This window comes from Tachyglossus aculeatus, chromosome 11, assembly GCF_015852505.1.
Source record: "Tachyglossus aculeatus isolate mTacAcu1 chromosome 11, mTacAcu1.pri, whole genome shotgun sequence".
NCBI classification, from domain to species: domain Eukaryota; kingdom Metazoa; phylum Chordata; class Mammalia; order Monotremata; family Tachyglossidae; genus Tachyglossus; species Tachyglossus aculeatus.
In genome coordinates, this window is record NC_052076.1 from 27,693,023 (window position 1) to 27,712,871 (window position 19,849).

The window sequence follows — 19,849 nt, forward strand, 5'->3', positions numbered from 1 at the left end:
GGCCCAGAGAAGCGAAGTGACTTACCCAAGGTCACACAGCAGACAAGTGTCAGAGCTGGGACTAGGACCCATGACCTTCTGACTCTAGCCACTATGTCATTCTGCTTCTCCTTAGTAATAATAATAATGATGGTATTTGTTAAGCGCTTCCTATGTGCCAAGCACTGTTCTAAGCACTGGGGTATATACAAGGTGATCTGGTTGTCCTCTGTGGGGGCGCATAGTCTTTAATCCCCATTTTACAGATGAGGGAACTGAGGCCCAGATAAGTGAAGTGACTTGCCCAAGATCACACAGCAGACAAATGGCAGAGTCTGGATTAGAACCCATGTCCTCTAAGCCCGTGCCCTTTCCTCTAAGCCATGCTGTTTACTTACTTTAGTAAAGTAGTAAAGTAGTAGTAACAAAGGCATTTAAGGAGCACCCGCTGAGTGCAATATACCAATATACTAAGCGCTTGAGAAAGCCCAAAAGAAGCACGAAATACTACCTACCCACAAAGAGCTTTCCTACTCAGAAAACCCCGACCCCTCAATCAATCCACCAGGGTTGGTTGCTGAACAACTACTGTGTGCAGAGTATAAATCTTTAAAAATAATGATAATAATAATGGCATTTGTTAAGCACTTACTTTGTGCAAAGCACTGTTCTAAGCACTGGGGAGGTTACAAGGTGGCCAGGTTGGCCCACGGGGGGGCTCACAGTTTTAATCCCCATTTTACAGATGAGGTAACTGAGGCCCAGAGAAGTTAAGTGACTTGCCCAAAGTCACACAGCTGACAGTTGGCGGAGCTGGGATTTGAACCCATGACCTCTGACTCCAAAGCCTGCTGCTTTTGACAGCTTCGAATGAATCTGTTTGAATCCCTACTTTGTGCGGGGCATTCACCGTACGGGCAGCCTACTATATGCAGGGCACTGTATTGGCTACCTACTGTCCTACTGGGTGCAGGGTACTGTATCAGCTGCTTCCTGTGTGTGCAGAGCCCTGTACAAGTGCTTGGGAGAATACATCAGAGAGAAAAACCAAGGTCTTTGCCCTCAAGGGGCTTTACAATCACACTGATCAGACCTGCTGTCTGGTTTCTTTGCGGCTTGAGACCCACAGTGTTATTTATTTATTGAATTGGCTGCACGCTCATTGTGTGCAAAGCGCTGTGCTCAGAGCTGGGGAAAGGCAGAGATGTGGGAAGCAGCGTGGCTTAGTGGAAACAGCACAGGCTAGGATCCCACCTGTGCCACTTGTCTGTTGTGTGACCTTGGGCAAGCCACTTTTAACTTCTCCGTGCCTCAGTTTCCTCATCTGTAAAACGGGAATTAAGACTGTGAGCCCCACGTGGGACAACCTGATTACCTTGTATCCACCCTAACGCTTAGAACAGTGCTCGGCACATAGTAAGCGCTTAACAAATGCCATCATTTCGAGATGCAGCGTGGCTCAGTGGAAAGAGCCTGGGCTTGGGAGTCAGAGGTCATGGGTTCGAATACCAGCTCCGCCGCATGTCTCCTATGTGACCTTGGGCAAGTCACTTAACTGCTCTGAGCCTCAGTTCCCTCATCTGTAAAATGGGGATTAAGACTGTGAGCCCTACGTGGGACAACGTGATCATCTTGTATCCTCCCCAGCGCTTAGAACAGTGCTTCGTACATAGTAAGCGCTTAACAAATGCCATTATTATTATGTACACACACACACACACACTCTCTCTCTCTCTCGCTCTCTCTCTCTCTCTCTCCTTCCCCAGCTTTGGAGTTAGCTGCATCTTCCCAGAGGAATAAGGGTTGTCCTTCCTTCCTTCCTTCATTCAATTGTATTTATTGAGCACTGGAGAGGACAATACAACAACAAACAGACCCGTTCTCTAACCTGCAGTTACATGGAGGGCAGAAGGGCAGAGTGGAGGAGAGCCCCTGAGTAAGGGCGTGAGCTCTGGGGGTCTTCAGAGGGGTGGGGTGCTGAGGGGAGTAGGAGGGGCAGATGGGGGGCACTCAGTAAGGCTCCACGTAGTTCCCCGGGAAGAAGCCAGCAGCCTCGGCAGTGACCCCCTCACACCAGCCATCAGAGTAGCGGCGGGTGACACAGATGATGGTCCCGGGGTCAAATGAGAGCTCGTTGTCCTTCTGCCGGGTGTAGGGGTACAGCGTCACCACTGTGGAGGATCAGGAGGGGATTGGTGAGGACCTTGCCAGTAGCCTGGCCTCACCCCGGTCACCCGGGGACAACACCGTGGCTGCAACTCATTCATTCATTCAATTGTATTTATTGAGCACTTACTGTGTGCTGAGCACTGTACAAAGCGCTTGGGAAGTACAAGTCAGTAACACATAGAGACAGTCCCTACTCAACAATGGGCTCACAGTCTAGAAGGGGGAGACAGACAATAAAATAAAACATGTAGACAGGTGTCAAAATAGAACAAATAGAATTAAAGCTCTATACACATAATAATAATAATAGTGTTGGTATTTGTTAGGCGCTTACTATGTGCCAAGCACTGTTCTAAGTGCTGGGGGGATACAAGGTAATCAAGTTTGTCCCACGTGGGGCTCACAGTCTTAATCCCCATTTTACAGATGAGGTAACTGAGGCGGAGAGAAGTTAAGTGATTTGCCCAAAGTCACCCAGCTAAGTGGCAGAGCCACTATTTACTATTTAACAAAATAAATAGTAAATATGTACCAGTAATAAATAGAGTAATAAATCTGTACAACTATGTATAGTTCATGGTGAGGTCAGCAAGGTAAATGACAGCACAGCGGGTAGTTAACAATTAGCATGCAGTAGCAATAATGCACTAGCCATAATAAAATAAGTAGGAGATGACATCACAGAGAGTAGTTAACAATTAACATGAGATGACAATAATAAAATAAGCAGATGATAACACAGAGCACAGTTAGCAATTAATATACAATGGCAAAGAAATAAGCAGATGACATCACAGAGAGCAGTTAACAATTAACATGCGATGGCAGCTCAGCTTTCAAAATGCTGCTGAGAAAGTGCTCCCAAGCGCCCAAGCCTGATTCTGGAAAAAGTGCTCCCACGCATCTAGGACTGCATACTGAGAACGGTCTCCGTCAACTAGTGATTTCCCAGTGATTCCTTTAGCACTAAAGCAGGGTCCAGTCTCATACATGATGTCTGCATGGGCTGGTTTGTTCATGCTTAGTCCTCGAGTGGAAAGTTAGCATGCTGGGCCCCCTGAGGGGGATGAAACAAGGGAAGCAGCATGGCTCAGTGGAAAGAGCACGGGCTTTGGAGTCAGAGGTCAGAGGTTCAAATCCCCACTCTGCCAATTGTCAGCTGTGTAACTTGGGGCAAGTCACTTAACTTCTCTGTGCTTCAGTTACCTCATCTGTAAAATGGGGATGAAGACTGTGAGCCCCGCGTGGGACAACCTGATCACCTTGTAACCTCCCCAGTGCTTAGAACAGTGCTTTGCACATAGTAAGCGCTTAATAAATGCCATTATTAGACTGTGAGCCCACTGTTGGGTAGGGACTGTCTCTATATGTTGCCAACTTGTACTTCCCAAGCGCTTAGTACAGTGCTCTGCACACAATAAGCGCTCAATAAATTCGATTGATTGATTGATTGACCCCGGTACCCCATCTCCCAGCCTCCTGGTCCCCACCTGGGACGATCCATACCTTTCTCCAGATAGTGGTCTGGCTCCCAGGCCGTTTCTTCGGGGCCGAAGCTGGGGGGTGGAGGGGGTGGCAGGTCTAGGATCTCCGGCTCAGGAGGGGGCAGCAGGTCCAGAGGAAGAGGGACAACCAGCTCTGGCAGCGGCGGAGGCGGGGGAGGGATGAACTCTGCTGAAGATGGAAAGGAAAGGGTCAGAGCTACAACCTCCTGCCTCCTGGGTTGACCACCCCCCGCCCCCATGTATCCCCCATTCCTCCTCTTCCCCCTCTTCCTTCTCCTCTCCCCACCACCGCAGATGCAGCTGGCTTTGGGGCAGAACACAGCCAGCCCCCACGAGGTTGGGGAGAGACCCAGGGTGGAAAGGTTGTCAATCAACCAATCAATCAATCGTATTTATTGAGCGCTTACTGTGTGCAGAACACTGTACTAAGCGCTTGGGAAGTACAAGTTGGCAACATATAGAGACAGCCCCTACCCAACAGTGGGCTCACAGTCTAAAAGGGGGAGACAGAGAACCAAACCAAACATACTAACAAAATAAAATAAATAGAATAGATATGTACAAGTAAAATAAATAAATAGAGTAATAAATATGTACAAACATATATACATATGTACAGGTGCTGTGGGGAAGGGAAGGAGGTAAGATGAGGGGGAGTCAGTCAGTCACTGGTATGTAGAATTTATAATCGTGATAGTAATTGTGGTACTGGTTAAGCGCTTACGATTTGCCGAGCACTGTACTCAGAGCGGGGGTGGAGACAAGTCAATCAGGTCAGCCCCGCCGTGGGGCTCACGGTTTTAGCAGGAGGGAGGACAGGGACTGAATCCTCATTAACAGATGAGGAAACTGAGGCAGAGAGAAGCGAAGTGAAGTTCACACAGCAGGCAAGCGACAGAGCCGGAATTAGAACTCAGGTCCTCTGACTCCTAGGCCAGGGCTCTTTCCACTGAGCCACAGTGTGCTTTCTGAGCATGTATCAAGAGTGTATTGGGTGCATGAAGAGTGTATGAATAATAATAATGGTATTTGTTAAGTGCTTAACTATGTACCAGGCACTGTACTAAGCGCTGGGTATGAAGAGAGGCAGAATGGTCTCGTGGATAGAGCAAAGGCCTGGGAATCAGAAAGACCTGAGTTATAATCCCAGCTCCACCACTTGTCTGCTGCGTGACTTTGGGCAAGTCACTTCACTTCTCTGGACCTCAGTTACCTCATCTGTAAAATGGGGATTGAGTCAGTGAGCCCCTTGTGGAACATGGACTGTGTCCAACCTGATTGTCTTCTATCTACCCCAGTGCTTAGTTCAGTGCCTGGCACATAGTAAGTGTTTAACAAATACCACAATTATTATTAATAAAAGAGCTTGGGAGAGTACAGAGAAGAGAGGAAGAGGAGCAGCGTGGCTCAGTGGAAAGAGCACAGGCTTTGGAGTCAGAGGTCACGGGTTCAAATCCCAACTCCGCCAATTGTCAGCTGTGTGACTTTGGGCAAGTCACTTCACTTCTCTGGGCCTCAGTTACCTCATCTGTAAAATGGGGATGAAGGCTGTGAGCCCCCCATGGGACAACCTGATCACCTTATACCTCCCCAGTGCTTAGAACAGTGCTTTGCACATAGTAAGCACTTAATAAATATTATTATTATTACAATAAGTTGGTAGACACGACTGTTGCCTTCTGTGTCCTGGGGGCTTCAGTGGTGTCTGACCTCAGAGTTTCAGCAGCCTTAGTGGGGGTGCCTTTTTGTGGCTACTCCCCCTTTTTATCCTGTTGTGGGGGCGATGGGAGGCAAGGGGAAGGGCCCGGCAGGGAGCAGAGTGGGCCCAGGGAGGGTTGCTTACCTGGGTTGAGTGAGGAGGGGTCTCCCAGTGGGGGAGGGGGTGGAGGCAAGGGGAGCTGCTCCAAGACCTCTGGGACCGGAGGTGGCAGAGAGTTGCAGTCAGAGGGACGAGCCGGGGGCACGAAAGGTGGGGGCGGAGGGTCAGTAAACCCTTTGGCCGAGTGACCACTGCAGGCTCCCTCGATGCTGCTGGAGAGCAGAAGAGAGCCAGGGGAATGGGGAGATGCGGCTGAGAGCCCAGCTGGCCACAGGACCCCAACCAGCTTTCCCCCATCCCACTTATTCCTCCCCCCGACCCCCAGAAGCAGGCTGGTCTGGATTCCACCATCCTCAGTCCAGCTCCCTTTCCCGCCCCGTGGTCCACAATGGCCTTGGGCTCCCCTGGGCCAAGGCAACCCCTCCTGAGTGGCAGGTGTCAAGGCCTGTCTTGGTCTTCCCCACTTGCCCCTTGGCGGTCTCACCTGCCAGAGGTCAGTGAGGAGGGAGAGGAGGTGGCTGAGAGCTTCCCCTCGGGCACGATGGGCAACTGGACCGGCTCAGGGACCCGGGCCGCCCGCCTGGGGAGGGCAAGAGGGAGAGAGCCAGTGAGAGGGGGGACATGGAGGCTTGGAGATTCCAGGGGGCAAAGGGAGGGGAGATGGGGTGGAACTTCAGGGGCTGGGCTTCCATGGATTTCTGGAGATTGTGGGCAAGGGAATGTGTTTATTGTTGTACTGTACTCTCCCAAGCGCTTAGTACAGTGCTCTGAACGAAGTAAGTGCTCAATAAGTATGATCAAATGAATGAATGGGGGTCCCCATGACATCAGGAAGTGGTCTGGGCAGGCTGAGGTGCCTCTATCCTCACCCTCAGGGAGGGGCCACACCCCTTGTGGGAAGGAGAGGAGTGGAGGGGAGGGAGTAGGAGGTGTCAGTCAATCATATTTACGGAGCACTTACTGTGTACAGAGCACTATACTAAGCGATTGTGAGAGTATAATATAACAATATAACAGGCACAGTCTCTGCCCACAGTGAGCTTACTGTCTGGAGGGGGAGACAAACATGAATAGAAATAAATAAATTACAGATGTGGACATAAGTGCAGTAGGGCTGGGTGGGAGGATAAATAATGGGAGCAAGTCAGGGAGACGCAGAAGGAAGTGGGAGAAGAGGAAAGGAGGGCTTCATCGGGGAAGGCCTCTTGGAGGAGAGGCGCCTTCCATAAGGCCTTGAAGGAGGGGAGATTAATTGTCGGATATGAGGAAGGAGGGCGTTCCCGGCCAGAGGCAAGACGTGGGCCAGAGGTCGGCAGCGAGATAGACAAGATCAAAGTACAGTGAGTAGGTTGGTTTTAGAGGACCAAGAGTGTGCAGGCTGGGTTGGAGTTCCCCCACTCTAGACTGTGAGCTTGTTGTGGGCAGGAAATGTGTCCGTTCATGGTTGTATTGTTCTTTCCCAAGCACTTAGTACAGTTCTCTGTACATGGTAAGTGCTCAATAAATACAATTGAAAGAATGAAGAGAGCAGCGGGGTGAGGTAGGAGAGGGCAAGGTGATTGTCAAGGTCAAGGATCCAAGTCCAAAGGTGGGAGAGGGAAAGGGGGGAGAGGGGAAGTGTGGGTTGGTGGGAGGCAGGAGGAGGTGGAGATGGGGAAAGGGGAAAGGGAGAGAGGCCAGGGAGTGTGGAGTGGGGGTGAGGAGTGGGGAAGTGGGGACCACAAGGGACCCAACCCTAACCATCTCACCCCAGAGTGCCTGAGCCGGGGGCTGCTCCGGCCTTGCCACTTTTGCGAGACAGAGTTCCCGTCCGGGACAGCCGAGTGCTCAGATCCTGCCGGAAGAGAGGGGGCAATGGACGGGCTTGTAATAATCAATCGGTGGTCAATCAGTGGCATTTACTGAGTGCGTATTATGTGCAGACCACATTGTAATACTGGTCATTTTCTTTTAAATGTTTTTGTTTAGTGCTTACTATGTGCCAGGCAACTGTACTAAGCGCTGGAGTAGATACAGGACACAGTCCATGTCCCGCATGGGGCTTAGTTGAGGTAAATGAGATTCAGAGAAGTGAAGCGACTTGCCCAAGGTCACATAAGACCTCTGTGCTCTGTGCAAAGAAGTCTTGATCTGGCTCAAACTGCAGTGGGCCCCCCTCCCCTGCCCCCTCTCCCTTTAGTGCCCTCTCTGAGGGCGGCCCAACCGCGGCGGCGGGCCCCGAAAGCGCTGAGGCGCCCAAAGCTCTGCGGTTTCTCAGAGCCAGAGGAAGTCAGGGTTAGGGCTGTTCTCACACACCCCGGCTCTCCCTCCCCCCACCTTTCCCTCCTTCTCCTCCTCCCTCCTCCACTCTCCCCTGCCCTCTCCTCTTCTCTCCATCCCGCTTTTGAGGGTATTTGTTTAATCCTTACTATGCACCAGGTACTGTACTAAGCGCTGGGGTAGATACAAGCTAATCAGGTTGGACACAGTCCCTGTCCCACATGGGGCTCACAGTCTTAATCCTCATGGTACAGATGAGGGAACTGAATCCAGGAAAGTGAAGCGACTTGCCCAAAGTCACATAGCAGACTTGTGGCAGAGCCGGAATTGGAACGCCCTTCTGACTCCCAAGTCCCTACTCTATCCACCAGGCCATGCTGCTCCCTTCTCTCCGCCCTTCTTCCCTACTTTCTCTTCTCCCCCTCCCTTCCCTTCCCTTTCTCTTCACCTTCTCTTTCCTTTCTCTTCACCCTCCCTTTCCCCTTCCCCCTCTCTTCCTCTTCTCCCCTTCCCTCTTCTCCTCTTCCCACCCTCTTTCCCTATGCACTCCTCTCCCCATCCTTTCCCCTTCTCTCCCTTCCTCCTTCTCCCCCTCGCTTCTCCCTTTTCCCCCTTGTCCCCCTCCCTCCCCCTCTTTTCCTCTTCCCACCCTCCTTCCCTACACTCTCTTCACTCCATCCCTTCCCCTTCTCTCCCGTCCTCCTTCTCCCCCTCCCTTCTCCCTTTTTCCATCTCTTCTTCTCCTTTCCCCACTCCCTTCCCCTCCTTCTTCTCCCTGCCCCCTCCGTTTTCCTCCTTATCTTCCCCCTACTCTCTTCTCCCTCGCCCCCTCTCCCCACCTCTATCCCCTTCCGGCAGATGCACAGTGGCAGGGAGGAAGAAAAATTAATTTCTAAAAGCAAAATGGCCAAGGCTGGGGGAGTCACTGGAGGAGGTGTTGGCCCTGGGGGCCAAACAGGTGGGGGTTATGGTGGGGCTGGGAGGCTGTGCTGGGGTGCGGACTGAGAGGGGAAGCAGTGTGGCTTAGTGGCTACAGCCCAGTCCTGGGAGTCAGAAGAACCTGGGTTCTAACTCTCCTCTGCCACATGTGGCTCAGTGGAAAGAGGCCGGGCTTTGGAGTCAGAGGTCATGGGTTCAAATCCCGGCTCCGCCACTTGTCAGCTGGGTGACTTTGGGCAAGTCACTTAACTTCTCTGTGCCTCCGTTATCTCGTCTGTAAAATGGGGATGAACACTGTGAGCGCCCTGTTGGACAACCTGATCACCTTGTAACCTTCCCAGTCCTTAGAACAGTGCTGTGCACATAGTAAGCGCTTAATAAATGCCATCATTATTATTCTTATGTCTGCTGTGTGACCTTGGGCAAGTCATTTCACTCCTCTGGGCCCAGTTACCTCATCTGTAAATAGGAGATTAAGACCGCCAGCCCCATGTGGGACAGGGATTGTATCCAACCTGATGAACTCATATCTATCCCAGTACTTAGAACAGTGCTTGGCCCATAGTAAGTGCTCAACAAGTACCATCATAATAATTGACAGGGGTGTGAAAGATTCTGGGCAGGGGCTGGGAGCCAGGGACAGGGCTGGGGAGGAGGAGTGTAGGGGAGGAGTGTGGCTGGCTGTGCCAGGAGGGGATTGTCCAGGGGCACCATGGATGGGGTCTGGGGAAGGGACTCGGCCTCGGTGTAGACCCACCTTGATCCCGTGTCCAACGTGGTCCAGGCTGCCGAAGTTGATGGGTTTCCGGTAGTAGGGCCCCCGGGTGGGCAAGGTTTCTGGGGAAGCGATTTTCTTGTGCGATGCCGGTCTCTGCACGGCGGCCAAAGTGCCTATGTCCCGGCGGGCGACCTTCTCTATGTGCATGCCCACCGTCTGCAGAGACCACGAGGGAGAGGGTGCCCCTTGGCCCCGAGGCGGGGGGATGGAAAAAGAGGCCCACAGGCGGTCAGCCCCTCCCAGCCTGGGACCCTGTGGGCAGCTCTGATGTCCCGGCCTGGGGACTGGGGGCTGGGGGCTCACTGAGGCTCAGAGAGGCTAAGGGAATTCCCAGGGTCACACAGCCGGCGAGCAGGGCGTGGGCCATCCCGGACGGATCAAGGGAGGCTCAGGGGTTGGAGGGATGTCGCTGTCCTTTCCGGCTGCGTGTTCCCGGCTGTTATTATTAGACCGACAGGAACGGGCAGTCCCGAGCCAGAGGGAAGGGCGTGGGTCTGGGGGTGACTCCTGTGCCCCCTCCCAGGGGAGGGGAGGGGATAAGGTCTGGGCCGGCAGAGACCCAACTGATTCATTCATTCAATTTATTGAGCTCTTAATGTGTGCAGGGCATTGGAGAACAGTGCTTTGTACATAGTAAGTGCTTAATAAATGCCATTATTATCATTATTATTATTATTATTGAACTAAGCTCTTGGGAGAGGATGATGCAATAATAAACAGACACATTCCCTGCCCACAACGAGCTTGCAGTCTAGAGGGGAGGAGACAGAAATAAATAGAAATAAATAAATGACAGATATGGTCATTAGTGCTGTGGGGCTGGGAGGGGGGATGAATGAAGGGAACAAGTCAGGGCGATGCAGAAGGGAGTGGGAGAAGAGGAAAGGAGGGCTTAGTCAGGAAAGGCCTCTTGGAGGAGATGGGCCTTCAATAAGGCTTTGAAGGAGGGGAGAGGAATTGTCTGTCGGATATGAGGAGGGAGGGTTTTCCAGGCCAGAGGCAGGACGTGGACAAGGAGTCGGTGGCGAGATAGACAAGATCAAGGTACAGTGAAGAGGTTGGCATTAGAGGAGCCAAGTCTGTGGGCTGGGTTGGAGTAGGAGAGCAGAAAGGTGAGGTAGGAGGGGGCGATGTTCCTGCCCCGGTCCCTACGCTGGGACCTCCAGGGCCGTGCCCACCGCTATGCCCAGCGATTGGCATGGACCAGTTGGCAAGGGAGGGACTGCCCACTCCCAGACTCTGGGGCGAGTCCCAAGCAGGTTGGGCCGGTGTTTGCGTGTGGGCACCAGGGCGCTCTGGGCTCCGACAGGAGAGAGGAAGCAGTATGCCCCATGCGGTGCTATGTGTGGTTGTGAGTGCGATGACTGTGGGCAGGGAATGTGTCTGTTACATTGTTTTACTGTTATATTGCACTCTCCCAAATGCTTAATACAGTGCTCTGCACACAGCGAGTGCTCAATAAATACGATTGACTGACTGTAATCTCCCCTCTAGACTGTAAACTCATTGTGGGAGGGGAATGCATCTGCTATTTTGTTATATTGCACTCTCCCAAGAGCTTAGCACAGTGCTCTGCCCACAGTGATCGATCAATAAATTCATTTGACTGACTGTAAGTACCTCTCTAGATTGTAAGCTCCCTTCTAGTCACTTAACTTCTCTGTGCCTCAGTTACCTCATCTGTAAAATGAGGATTAAAACTGTGAGCTCCCCCACCCCCGGGACAAGCTGATCACCTTGTAACCTCCCCAGCGCTTAGAAGTGCTTTGCACATAGTAAGTGCTTAATCAATCAATCAATCAATCAATAGTATTTATTGAGTGCTTACTGTGTGCAGAGCACTGTACTAAGCGCTTGGGAAGTACAAGTTGGCAACATATAGAGACAGTCCCTACCCAACAGTGGGCTCACAGTCTAGAAGGGGGAGACAGAGAACAAAACCAAACATACTAACAAAATAAAATAAATAGAATAGATATGTACAAGTAAGATAAATAAAGAGAGTAATAAATATGTACAAACATATATACATATATACAGGTGTGGGGAAGGGAAGGAGGCAAGATGGGGGGATGGAGAGGGGGGGCGAGGGGGAGAGGAAGGAAGGGGCTCAGTCTGGGAAGGCCTCCTGGAGGAGGTGAGCTCTCAGTAGGGCCTTGAAGGGAGGAAGAGAGATAGCTTGGCGGATGGGCAGAGGGAGGTCATGCCATCATTATTATTATTATTCTAGACTGAACGCTCATTGTGGACAGGGAAAGTGTCTGTTTATTGTTGTACTGTACTCTTCCAAGTACAGTGTTCAGCACACAGTAAGTGCTCAATAAGTACGATTGAATGAATAAATGAATGAATGAATGGCTGAGTGACTTGTTCAGTGCAACTGCAGCCTATCCTCTCCCCCTGCCCCAGGGAGTTGGTTCTGTCCCCCAGGGGGGCTGTCCCGTCCCCCGTCACCTGGGAGAGGGTGCAGACTTCAGCCTCCACCTGGCGAAGCCCGGTGGTCTGCAGGTCCAGCAGGCGCAGAAGTTGTCCGGCCAGGTGGCTTATCTGGTAGGCCACGCTGGCCAGGGATTGAGTGGTGAAGGCCATGGTCTCCTCCAGCGCCTTCCTCTTGTCCTGCGCCTGCAACCCAGAAAGTGCCCACTCAGCTCAATCAATCAATCAATCAATCAATCGTATTTATTGAGGGCGCGGACTCATCCTGAAGCAATGTCGTCTGGGGGTGGATCTTCACCCCAGGTCAAGATGCAGCAGTGATCTCCCCCTTCTAGACGGTGAGCCCGCTGCTGGGTAGGGACCGTCTCTATATGTTGCCAACTTGTGCTTCCCAAGAGCTTAGTACAGTGCTCTGCGCACAGTAAGTGCTCAATAAATACGATTGAATGAATGAATGAATGAAAGTAGTGTGGCCTAGTGGATAGAGCAGAGGCATGGGAGTCAGAAGGACCTAAGTTGTAATCCCGGCTCCGCCACTTGTCTGCTGTGTGACCTTGGGCAAGTCACTTGACTTCTCTGTGCCTCAGTTCCCTCATGTGTAAAATGGGGATTAAGACTGTGAGTACCGTGTTGTTGCTGAATTGTACTCTCCAAATGCTTAGTACAGTGCTCTGCACACAGTAAGCCCTCAATAAATACGATTGAATGAACAAATGAATGAATGAATGACAGGGACTGTGTCCAACCCAATTTGCTTGCATCCATTCATTCATTCAATTGTATTTATTGAGCACTTACTGTGTGCAGAGCACTGTACTAAGCACTTGGAAAGTACAAATCGGCAACATATAGAGGTGGTCCCTACCCAACAACAGGCTCACAGTCCATCCCAGCTCTTATCTTAGTACAGTGCCTGGCCCATAGTAAGTGTTTAACAAATACCACAGTTATTATTAATTATTATTTTATTGCCCCAGGCCAAGATGCAGCATTCATTCATTCATTCAATCATATTTATTGAGCGCTTACTGTGTGCAGAGCACCGTACTAAGTGCTTGGGAAGTGCAAGTTGGCAACATACAGAGATGGTCCCTACCCAGTAACGGGCTCACAGTTTAGAAGGGGGAGACAGACAATAAAACAAAACATGTAGACAGTGAAGTAGTGTTGCCTAGTGGATAGAGCTGGGCCTTGGGTATCAGAAAGACCTGGGTCCTAATCCCAGCTCTGCCACTTATCTGCTGAGTGACCTTGGGTAAGTCACTTCACTTCTCTGTGGCTTAGTTTCCTCATTTATAAAATGGGGCTTGAGACTGGGAGCCCTCTGTGGGACAGGGACTGCGTCCAACCTGATTATCTTGTATCTATCCCCAGTGCTTAGTACAGTGCCTGGCACATAGTAAGTGCTTACCAAATACTATTATTATTATTATTTAGGTGGGGCACCAGGAATAAGCAGCATGGTCCAATGGACAGACCACTGCCAGGGAGCGCAGGCCTGGGAATCAGAAGACCTGAGTTCTAATCCTGACTCCACCACTTGCCAGATGTGTGAACTTGGGCAAGTCACTTAACTTCTTGGTAGAGTGTAAACTCCTTATGGACAGGGATCGCTTCTAACAAGTCTATTATATTAGAGAAGCAGCATGGCTCAGTGGAAAGAGCACGGGCTCTGGAGTCAGAGGTCATGGGTTCAAATCCCAGCTCTGCCAATTGTCAGCTGTGTGACTTTGGGCAAGTCACTTCACTTCTCTGTGCCTCAGTTCCCTCATCTGTCAAATGGGGATTAAGACCGTGAGCCTCCCGTGGGACAACCTGATCACCTTGTGACCGCCCCAGTGCTTAGAACAGTGCTTTGCACATAGTAAGCGCTTAATAAATGCCATTATTATTATTAGTGTTGTTGTTATTATTATTATCTTCCAAGTCCCACATATTAGAAGTGGAGAATGGCCCATTAGACCAAATTAGGTTGATTTCCTTCGAGGCAGGGGGCTGCATGACGTAACCTCTTTGGCTCTCTGATTCAAGGAGAACTGCAGCTCGCCTTCCCCCATCCCGGAGGACAGATTTGGGAGTCAGAGAGGGGTGGGGGGAGGCCCAGACGGCCACAAATTCCGAGAGTCGGCAGTTCTCGGAGGGAACACAGACCAGGCGCTAGCCAGCTGGGCACCGGGGAGTCTGTATCCCATTTCCTTCTGCTTTCTCTGCTTCCTCCTGCCTCACTTATGGAGCCCCTGGCCTTGATTTCCTCCTGGCTCCAGACATGCATCTACCCTCTGAGCACTCCATGGAGAGCCAAACAGGGCCAGCGGATCAGAGCGGGAGAGCAGAGGTGAGAAGCAGAATGGTCTAATGGATAGAGCCCAGGCCTGGGAGTAAGAAGGACCTAACTCCACCAGTTGACCGCTGTGTGACCGTGGGCAAGTCACTTTACTTCTCTGGGCCTCAGTTACCTCATCTGTAAAATGGGGATGAAGTCTGTGAGCCCCTGTGGGACGGTTACTATGTCCAACCTGATTATCTTATAACTACCCCAGTGCTTAGTACAGTGCCTGACACATTGTAAGAGCTTAACAATTATTAGAGATTGAGTGGCTAAGGGTGGGAGTCAGGAAGCCTGGGTCCCACCCTTCCTTGCTCTGTGGACCCCTCTTCAGGAGACAGAGCTCAGTTTCCCCCACCTCCCCACCCATGGGAGGGACCGCGGGGTGGGAATAATAATAATAATAATAATAATAATAATAATAATAATAAAACAGTGCAAAGCACTGTTCTAAGCGCTGGGGGGGATACAATGTGATCAAATTGTCCCACGTGGGGCTCACAGTCTTAATCCCCATTTTTAAAGATGAGGGAACTGAGGCTCAGAGAAGTTAAATGACTTGCCCAAGGTCACACAGCAGACTTGTGGTGGAGCCGGAATTCAAACCCATGACCTCTGACTCCAAAGCTCGGGCTCTTTCCACTGAGCCACACTGCTGTTTTTGGGAAGTAACAATATTCATTTATTCATTCATTCAATCATATTTATTCAGTGCTTACTGTGTGCAAAGCACTGTATTAAGTGCTTGGGAGAGCACAATGCAACAACAGACGCATTTCCTGCCCACAACAAGCTCACGGTCTAACAATGAGGTTTATAATTAGTTGCTTAGCACTGGGGTAGATAGAAGCTGATCAGATTGGACGGACGCAGTCCTTGCCCCACAGGGGCTTGTTGTCAAAGCAGAACGGAGAGTAGGTATTTGACCCCCATTTTACAGATGAGGAAACTGAGGCTCAAAGAAGTTGTGACTCACCCAAGGAGGCTGGGAGAAGGAGAAGAGACTGTCTGCTCCTTGAGGGCTGTGAATGTGTCTAGACTGTAAGCTCCTCTCTAGACTTTAAGCTCCTTGTGGGCAGGGAATATCTACTAACTGTTACATTATACTCTCCCAAGCAGTTAGTACAGTATTCTGCACAAAATAAGCACTCAGTAGATATGACTCAGTGTCCTCTTAAGTAAAATGGAGATTAAATCTTAGCCCTTCCCACCTACACCAAGAACCTCATGTGGGATAGGGACTGTGTCTTACCTGATAACCTGATAACTAGTTACCTTAGTGCTTAGAACAATGCTTGGCACACAGAGGGGTGGTGGTGGGTTGAGGTGGGGAGCCTCATTGGCGTGGCCTAGTGGATAGAGCACAGGCCTAGTAATCTAAAGGGCTTGGGTTCTAATCCAGTCTCAGCCACATGTCTGCTGTGTGACCTTGGGCAAGTCACTTTATTCCTTTATTCCTTTATTTAGAGCCCCTTCTTTCCTCTCCCCCTCGTCCCCCTCTCCATCCCCCCGTCTTACCTCCTTCCCTTCCCCACAGCACCTGTATATATGTATATATGGTTGTACATATTTATTACTCTATTTATTTATTTATTTATTTATTTTACTTGTACATTTCTATCCTACTTATTTTATTTTGTTGGTATGTTTGGTTCTGTTCTCTGTCTCCCCCTTTTAGACTGTGAGCCCACTGTTGGGTAGGGACTGTCTCTATGTGATGCCAATTTGTACTTCCCAAGCGCTTAGTACAGTGCTCTGCACATAGTAAGCGCTCAATAAATACGATTGATTGATTGATTGATTGATTGATTGATCTTCTTCTCTATGCCTCAGTTATCCCACCTGTAAAATGGGGATAAGTGTGTGAGTCCCACGTGGGAAAGGGACTGTGTCCAACCTGATTAGCTTCTAGACTGTGAGCCCGTTGTTGGGCAGGGACCGTCTCTATATGTTGCCGATTTGTACTTCCCAAGTGCTTAGTACAGTGAGTACTCTGCACAAAGTAAGCGCTCCATAAATATGATTGAATGAATGAATGAATGAGCTTGTATCTACCCCAGCGCTTAGAACAGAGAGTGGCACATAGTAAGTGCTTAACAGTACCATAATTATCTTCTAGACTGTAAGCTCATTGTGGACAGGGAATGTCTATTTATTGTTCTATTGTGCTCTCCCAAGAGTTTAGTACAGTGTGCTGCGCACAGTAAGCGCTCAATAAATGCGACGGAATGAATAAATGAATGAATTCAGCCACAGTGTGAGGGTTTAAAGAACCTGAGAAGCCGAGGATGCAGCCTTCCGGGATGGGGAGGATGCTGCGGTTTGGGTGAAGATGGGGGAGTGAGGCTAGGGAGGGGATTTGGAAAGGAAGACTGGAGTTTCGATCTAGTGTTTCAGACAGTGGCAGGACACCCACGGGGGTGGGGGTGGGGATAGGGGTTGTCCTGGAGGCAAGAGGGAATGAAAGACTCGGTTGAATGAGAGCAGTTGGCCTGGAGAGGTAGATTTGGGAGTTATCTGTGTAGTCAGTCAGTCAGTCAGTCGTATTTACTGAACGCTTATGGTGTGCAAAGCACCGTACTAAGCGCTTGGGAGAGGACAATAGAACAATATAATAACCACATTCCCTGCCCACAATGAGCTTATCGTCTAGAGGGGGAGAAGGTCCAGGAATAGGATAAGCCTCATGGAAGAGAGGGTGTTGAGTGAGACCAGGAAGGGAAGGGGTTTAAAGCCAATGAGAAGGAGTGTGGCCTAATGGATAGAGCATGGCCCGGGAGTCTGAAGGACCTGTGTTCTAATTCTGGCTCTTCCACTTATCTGCAGTGTGACCTTGGGCATGTCACTTAACTGCTCTGTGCTTCAATTACCACATCTGTAAAATGGGAATTGAGTGTGAGCCCTATGCAGGAACTGTGTTCCACCTGATTAGTTCATATCTACCCCAGTTCTTAGTTCAGTGCCTGGTACATAGTAAGTGCTTAACAAATGCCTTTTGTTTTAAAAAAAGCAGAGGCTGGACTCAGGCCCTGGGGTGGCCAGCAGGATGGGGACGAGGGGACATGGCCCATCACGAGAGCCTTCTCCTCTGCAGCCTTCTCCCTGTGAAAGAACTGCCCATTTTTCCACTCAGCTGCTTTCCTCTGCAGGCCGATGTTGAGACCCAGAGGTACTAATTAGCTGAAAGTTTTGCATCTCCTTTGCATTCACTTCCTTGCTAGTCAAGATGTTTCTAAAACCATTCTCCCCTGGCAGCTCCTTTTTTTTTTTAAATCACATCTGTTAAGCACTTATTATGAGCCAGGCTCTGTACTAAGAGCTGGGGTAGATAGAAGATGATTAGATTTTACACATTCCACAGTCCGAATCCCTATTTTTCAGATGAGGTAACTGAGGCACAGAGAAGTTAGGTGACTTGCCCAAGGCCACACAGCAGGCAAGTGGCAGAGCCGGGATTAGAAGACTCCCAGACCTCTGCTCTTTCCTAAAGGCCATGCTGCTTCTCATTCATTCAGTCCTATTTATTGACCACTTACTGTGTGCAGAGCACTGCACTAAGCACCTGGGAGAGTACAATGCCACAATAAACAGACACATTCTCTGCCCATAACAAGTTTACAGTCTAGAGGCGGGGGAGACCGACATTAATATAAATTTTACAGATTTGTACATAAGTGCTGCTGGGCTGTGGGGGTGGAGTGGGGGGGATGAACAAAGGGAGTAAGTCAAGGCACTGCAGAAGGGAGTGGGGGAAGAGGAAAGGGGAATTTAGTCAGGGAAGGCTTCTTGGAGGAGATGGGCCTTTAATAAGGCTTTGAAGCTGGGGAGAGTATTTGTCGGTGGCCTTCCTAGTTTCCCTCCTTTCCCTATTCCTGCTGGCTCCTTGCCCCTGGTCCCTGCTAGCCCAGCAGGGAGAAACAGCTGGTTAAGGGAGTGTGGGGTCCAGGCCCCCTTGACCCCTGGTCCCACCCCCCTTCTAAAGGGGCGCAAATCTGTGAGCCCACTGTTGGGTAGGGACTGTCTCTATATGTTGCTAACTTGTACTTCCCAAGCGCTTAGTACAGTGCTCTGCACACAGTAAGCACTCAATAAATATGATTGATGATGATGATGATGATTGGACATTTTTTCATCTTTGAGCTTGCAGAGATGCTGGATCTCTGAGGCTCCCCACCAACCACCTCTGCCTCCTTGACATCCTGCCACCTGACTGTGGGGGCAAGTGGGGGTTGGTTAATAGTAATAATTGTGGTATTTGTTAAGCGCTTGCTATGTGCCAGACAATGTACTAAACACCGGGGTAGATACAAGATAATCGGGTTGGACACAATCCATGTCCTGCACGGGGCTCAAAGACTCAATCCCCATTTTACAGATGAGGTAACAGTGAGAAATTAAGTGACTTACCCAAGGTTACACAGTGGACAAACATCAGAGCCAGGATTATTCATTCATTCTTCATTCAGTCGTATTTATTATGAGCTTATTGTGTGCAGAGCACTGTACTTGGGAAAGTACAATGCAACAAGAAACAGTGACAATCCCTGCCCACAATGAACATTGGAATTATCAATCAATCATCATGGGGATGGAAATTGAATGGGGTAATAATAATAACAATAACTGTTGTATTTGTTAAGCGCTTACTAGGTACCAGGCGCTGTTCTAAGCACTGGGGTAGATAATAATAATAATAATAATAATGGCATTTATTAAGCGCTTACTATGTGCAAAGCGCAGTTCTAAGCGCTGGGGGGGTTACAAGGTGATCAGGTTGTCCCACCGGGGGCTCACAGTCAATCCCCATTTAACAGATGAGGTAACTGAGGCACAGAGAAGTTGAGTGACTTGCCCAAAGTCACACAGCTGACAATTAGCAGAGCCGGGATTTGAACTCATGCCCTCTGACTCCAAAACCCGTGCTCCAGGTTGGCCACAGTCCCTGTCCTACGTGGGGCTCACACTCTTAACACTTGTAAAGCAGCATGGCTTAGTGGAAAGAGCACAGGCTTGGGAGTCAGGGGACATGGGTTCTAATCCCGCCCCCGCCACTTGTCTGCTGTGTGACCTTGGGCAAGTCACTTAACTTCTCTGTGCCTCAGTTACCTCATCTGTAAAATGGGGATTTAAAGTGTGAACCCCACGTGGGACAACCTGATTACCCTGTATCCACCCCAGTGCTTAGAACACTGCTTGGCACATAGTAAGGGCTTAACAAATACCATAATTATTATTAATAACCATTTTACAGATGAAGGAACTGAGGTAGGGGGGCTGGGGAGTTGGAGGGGTGGAGAGGGACAGGGAGATAGGGAGGGGGTGGTCAGGGGGCTGGAAGGTTAGGGGGGCCGGGAAGCCAGGATCTACAGTTGAGGGGGTCAGGGGCTGGCTCCCTACCTGGAGGTAGTTATCCTCACAGTAGTCAGCCACTTTATGGAGGCTGCTTTCGTTGTCCTTCAGGGCCTTCCGAGCAGCAGGGATCTCCTGCTCCCTGAGCCGCTGTAGTTCAGCCATTCTGCAGCTCCCCACTCCCACTTCCTCCCCTTCCACCCCCACTCACAGGGGGTTTTGATCCCCACAGGGGCCCCGCCTTCCTCCCTGTCACCCCCTTCGTCCCCACAACCACCTTTTCCCCTTTT

The 19,849-nt window shown here is 50.2% G+C and overlaps 1 protein-coding gene across 1 annotated transcript; it reads right to left on the reverse strand.

Moving 5' to 3' along the window:
* Positions 1-1,809: 1,809 nt before the first annotated feature.
* ABI3 (ABI family member 3) lies at positions 1,810-19,724 on the reverse strand. Its single transcript, XM_038754047.1, has 8 exons — positions 19,608-19,724; positions 11,903-12,070; positions 9,428-9,604; positions 7,221-7,306; positions 5,957-6,052; positions 5,497-5,684; positions 3,655-3,822; positions 1,810-2,150 (listed from the first exon to the last, which is right to left on the reverse strand). Exons 1-8 carry the CDS (start codon positions 19,722-19,724, stop codon positions 1,990-1,992), a joined length of 1,161 nt encoding a protein of 386 aa, XP_038609975.1. The 3' UTR covers positions 1,810-1,989.
* Positions 19,725-19,849: the final 125 nt, after the last annotated feature.

Coding starts and splice junctions, on each gene's coding strand:
- ABI3 (XM_038754047.1), bottom strand. CDS start 19,724: ATGGCTGAACTACAGCGGCTCAGGGAGCAGGAGATCCCTGCTGCTCGG. Junction 9,605..11,902: donor AAGTCTGCACCCTCTCCCAG/GTGACGGGGGAC, acceptor TGGTCTCTGCAG/ACGGTGGGCATGCACATAGA. Junction 3,823..5,496: donor CCCCTCCTCACTCAACCCAG/GTAAGCAACCCT, acceptor TTCCATCTTCAG/CAGAGTTCATCCCTCCCCCG.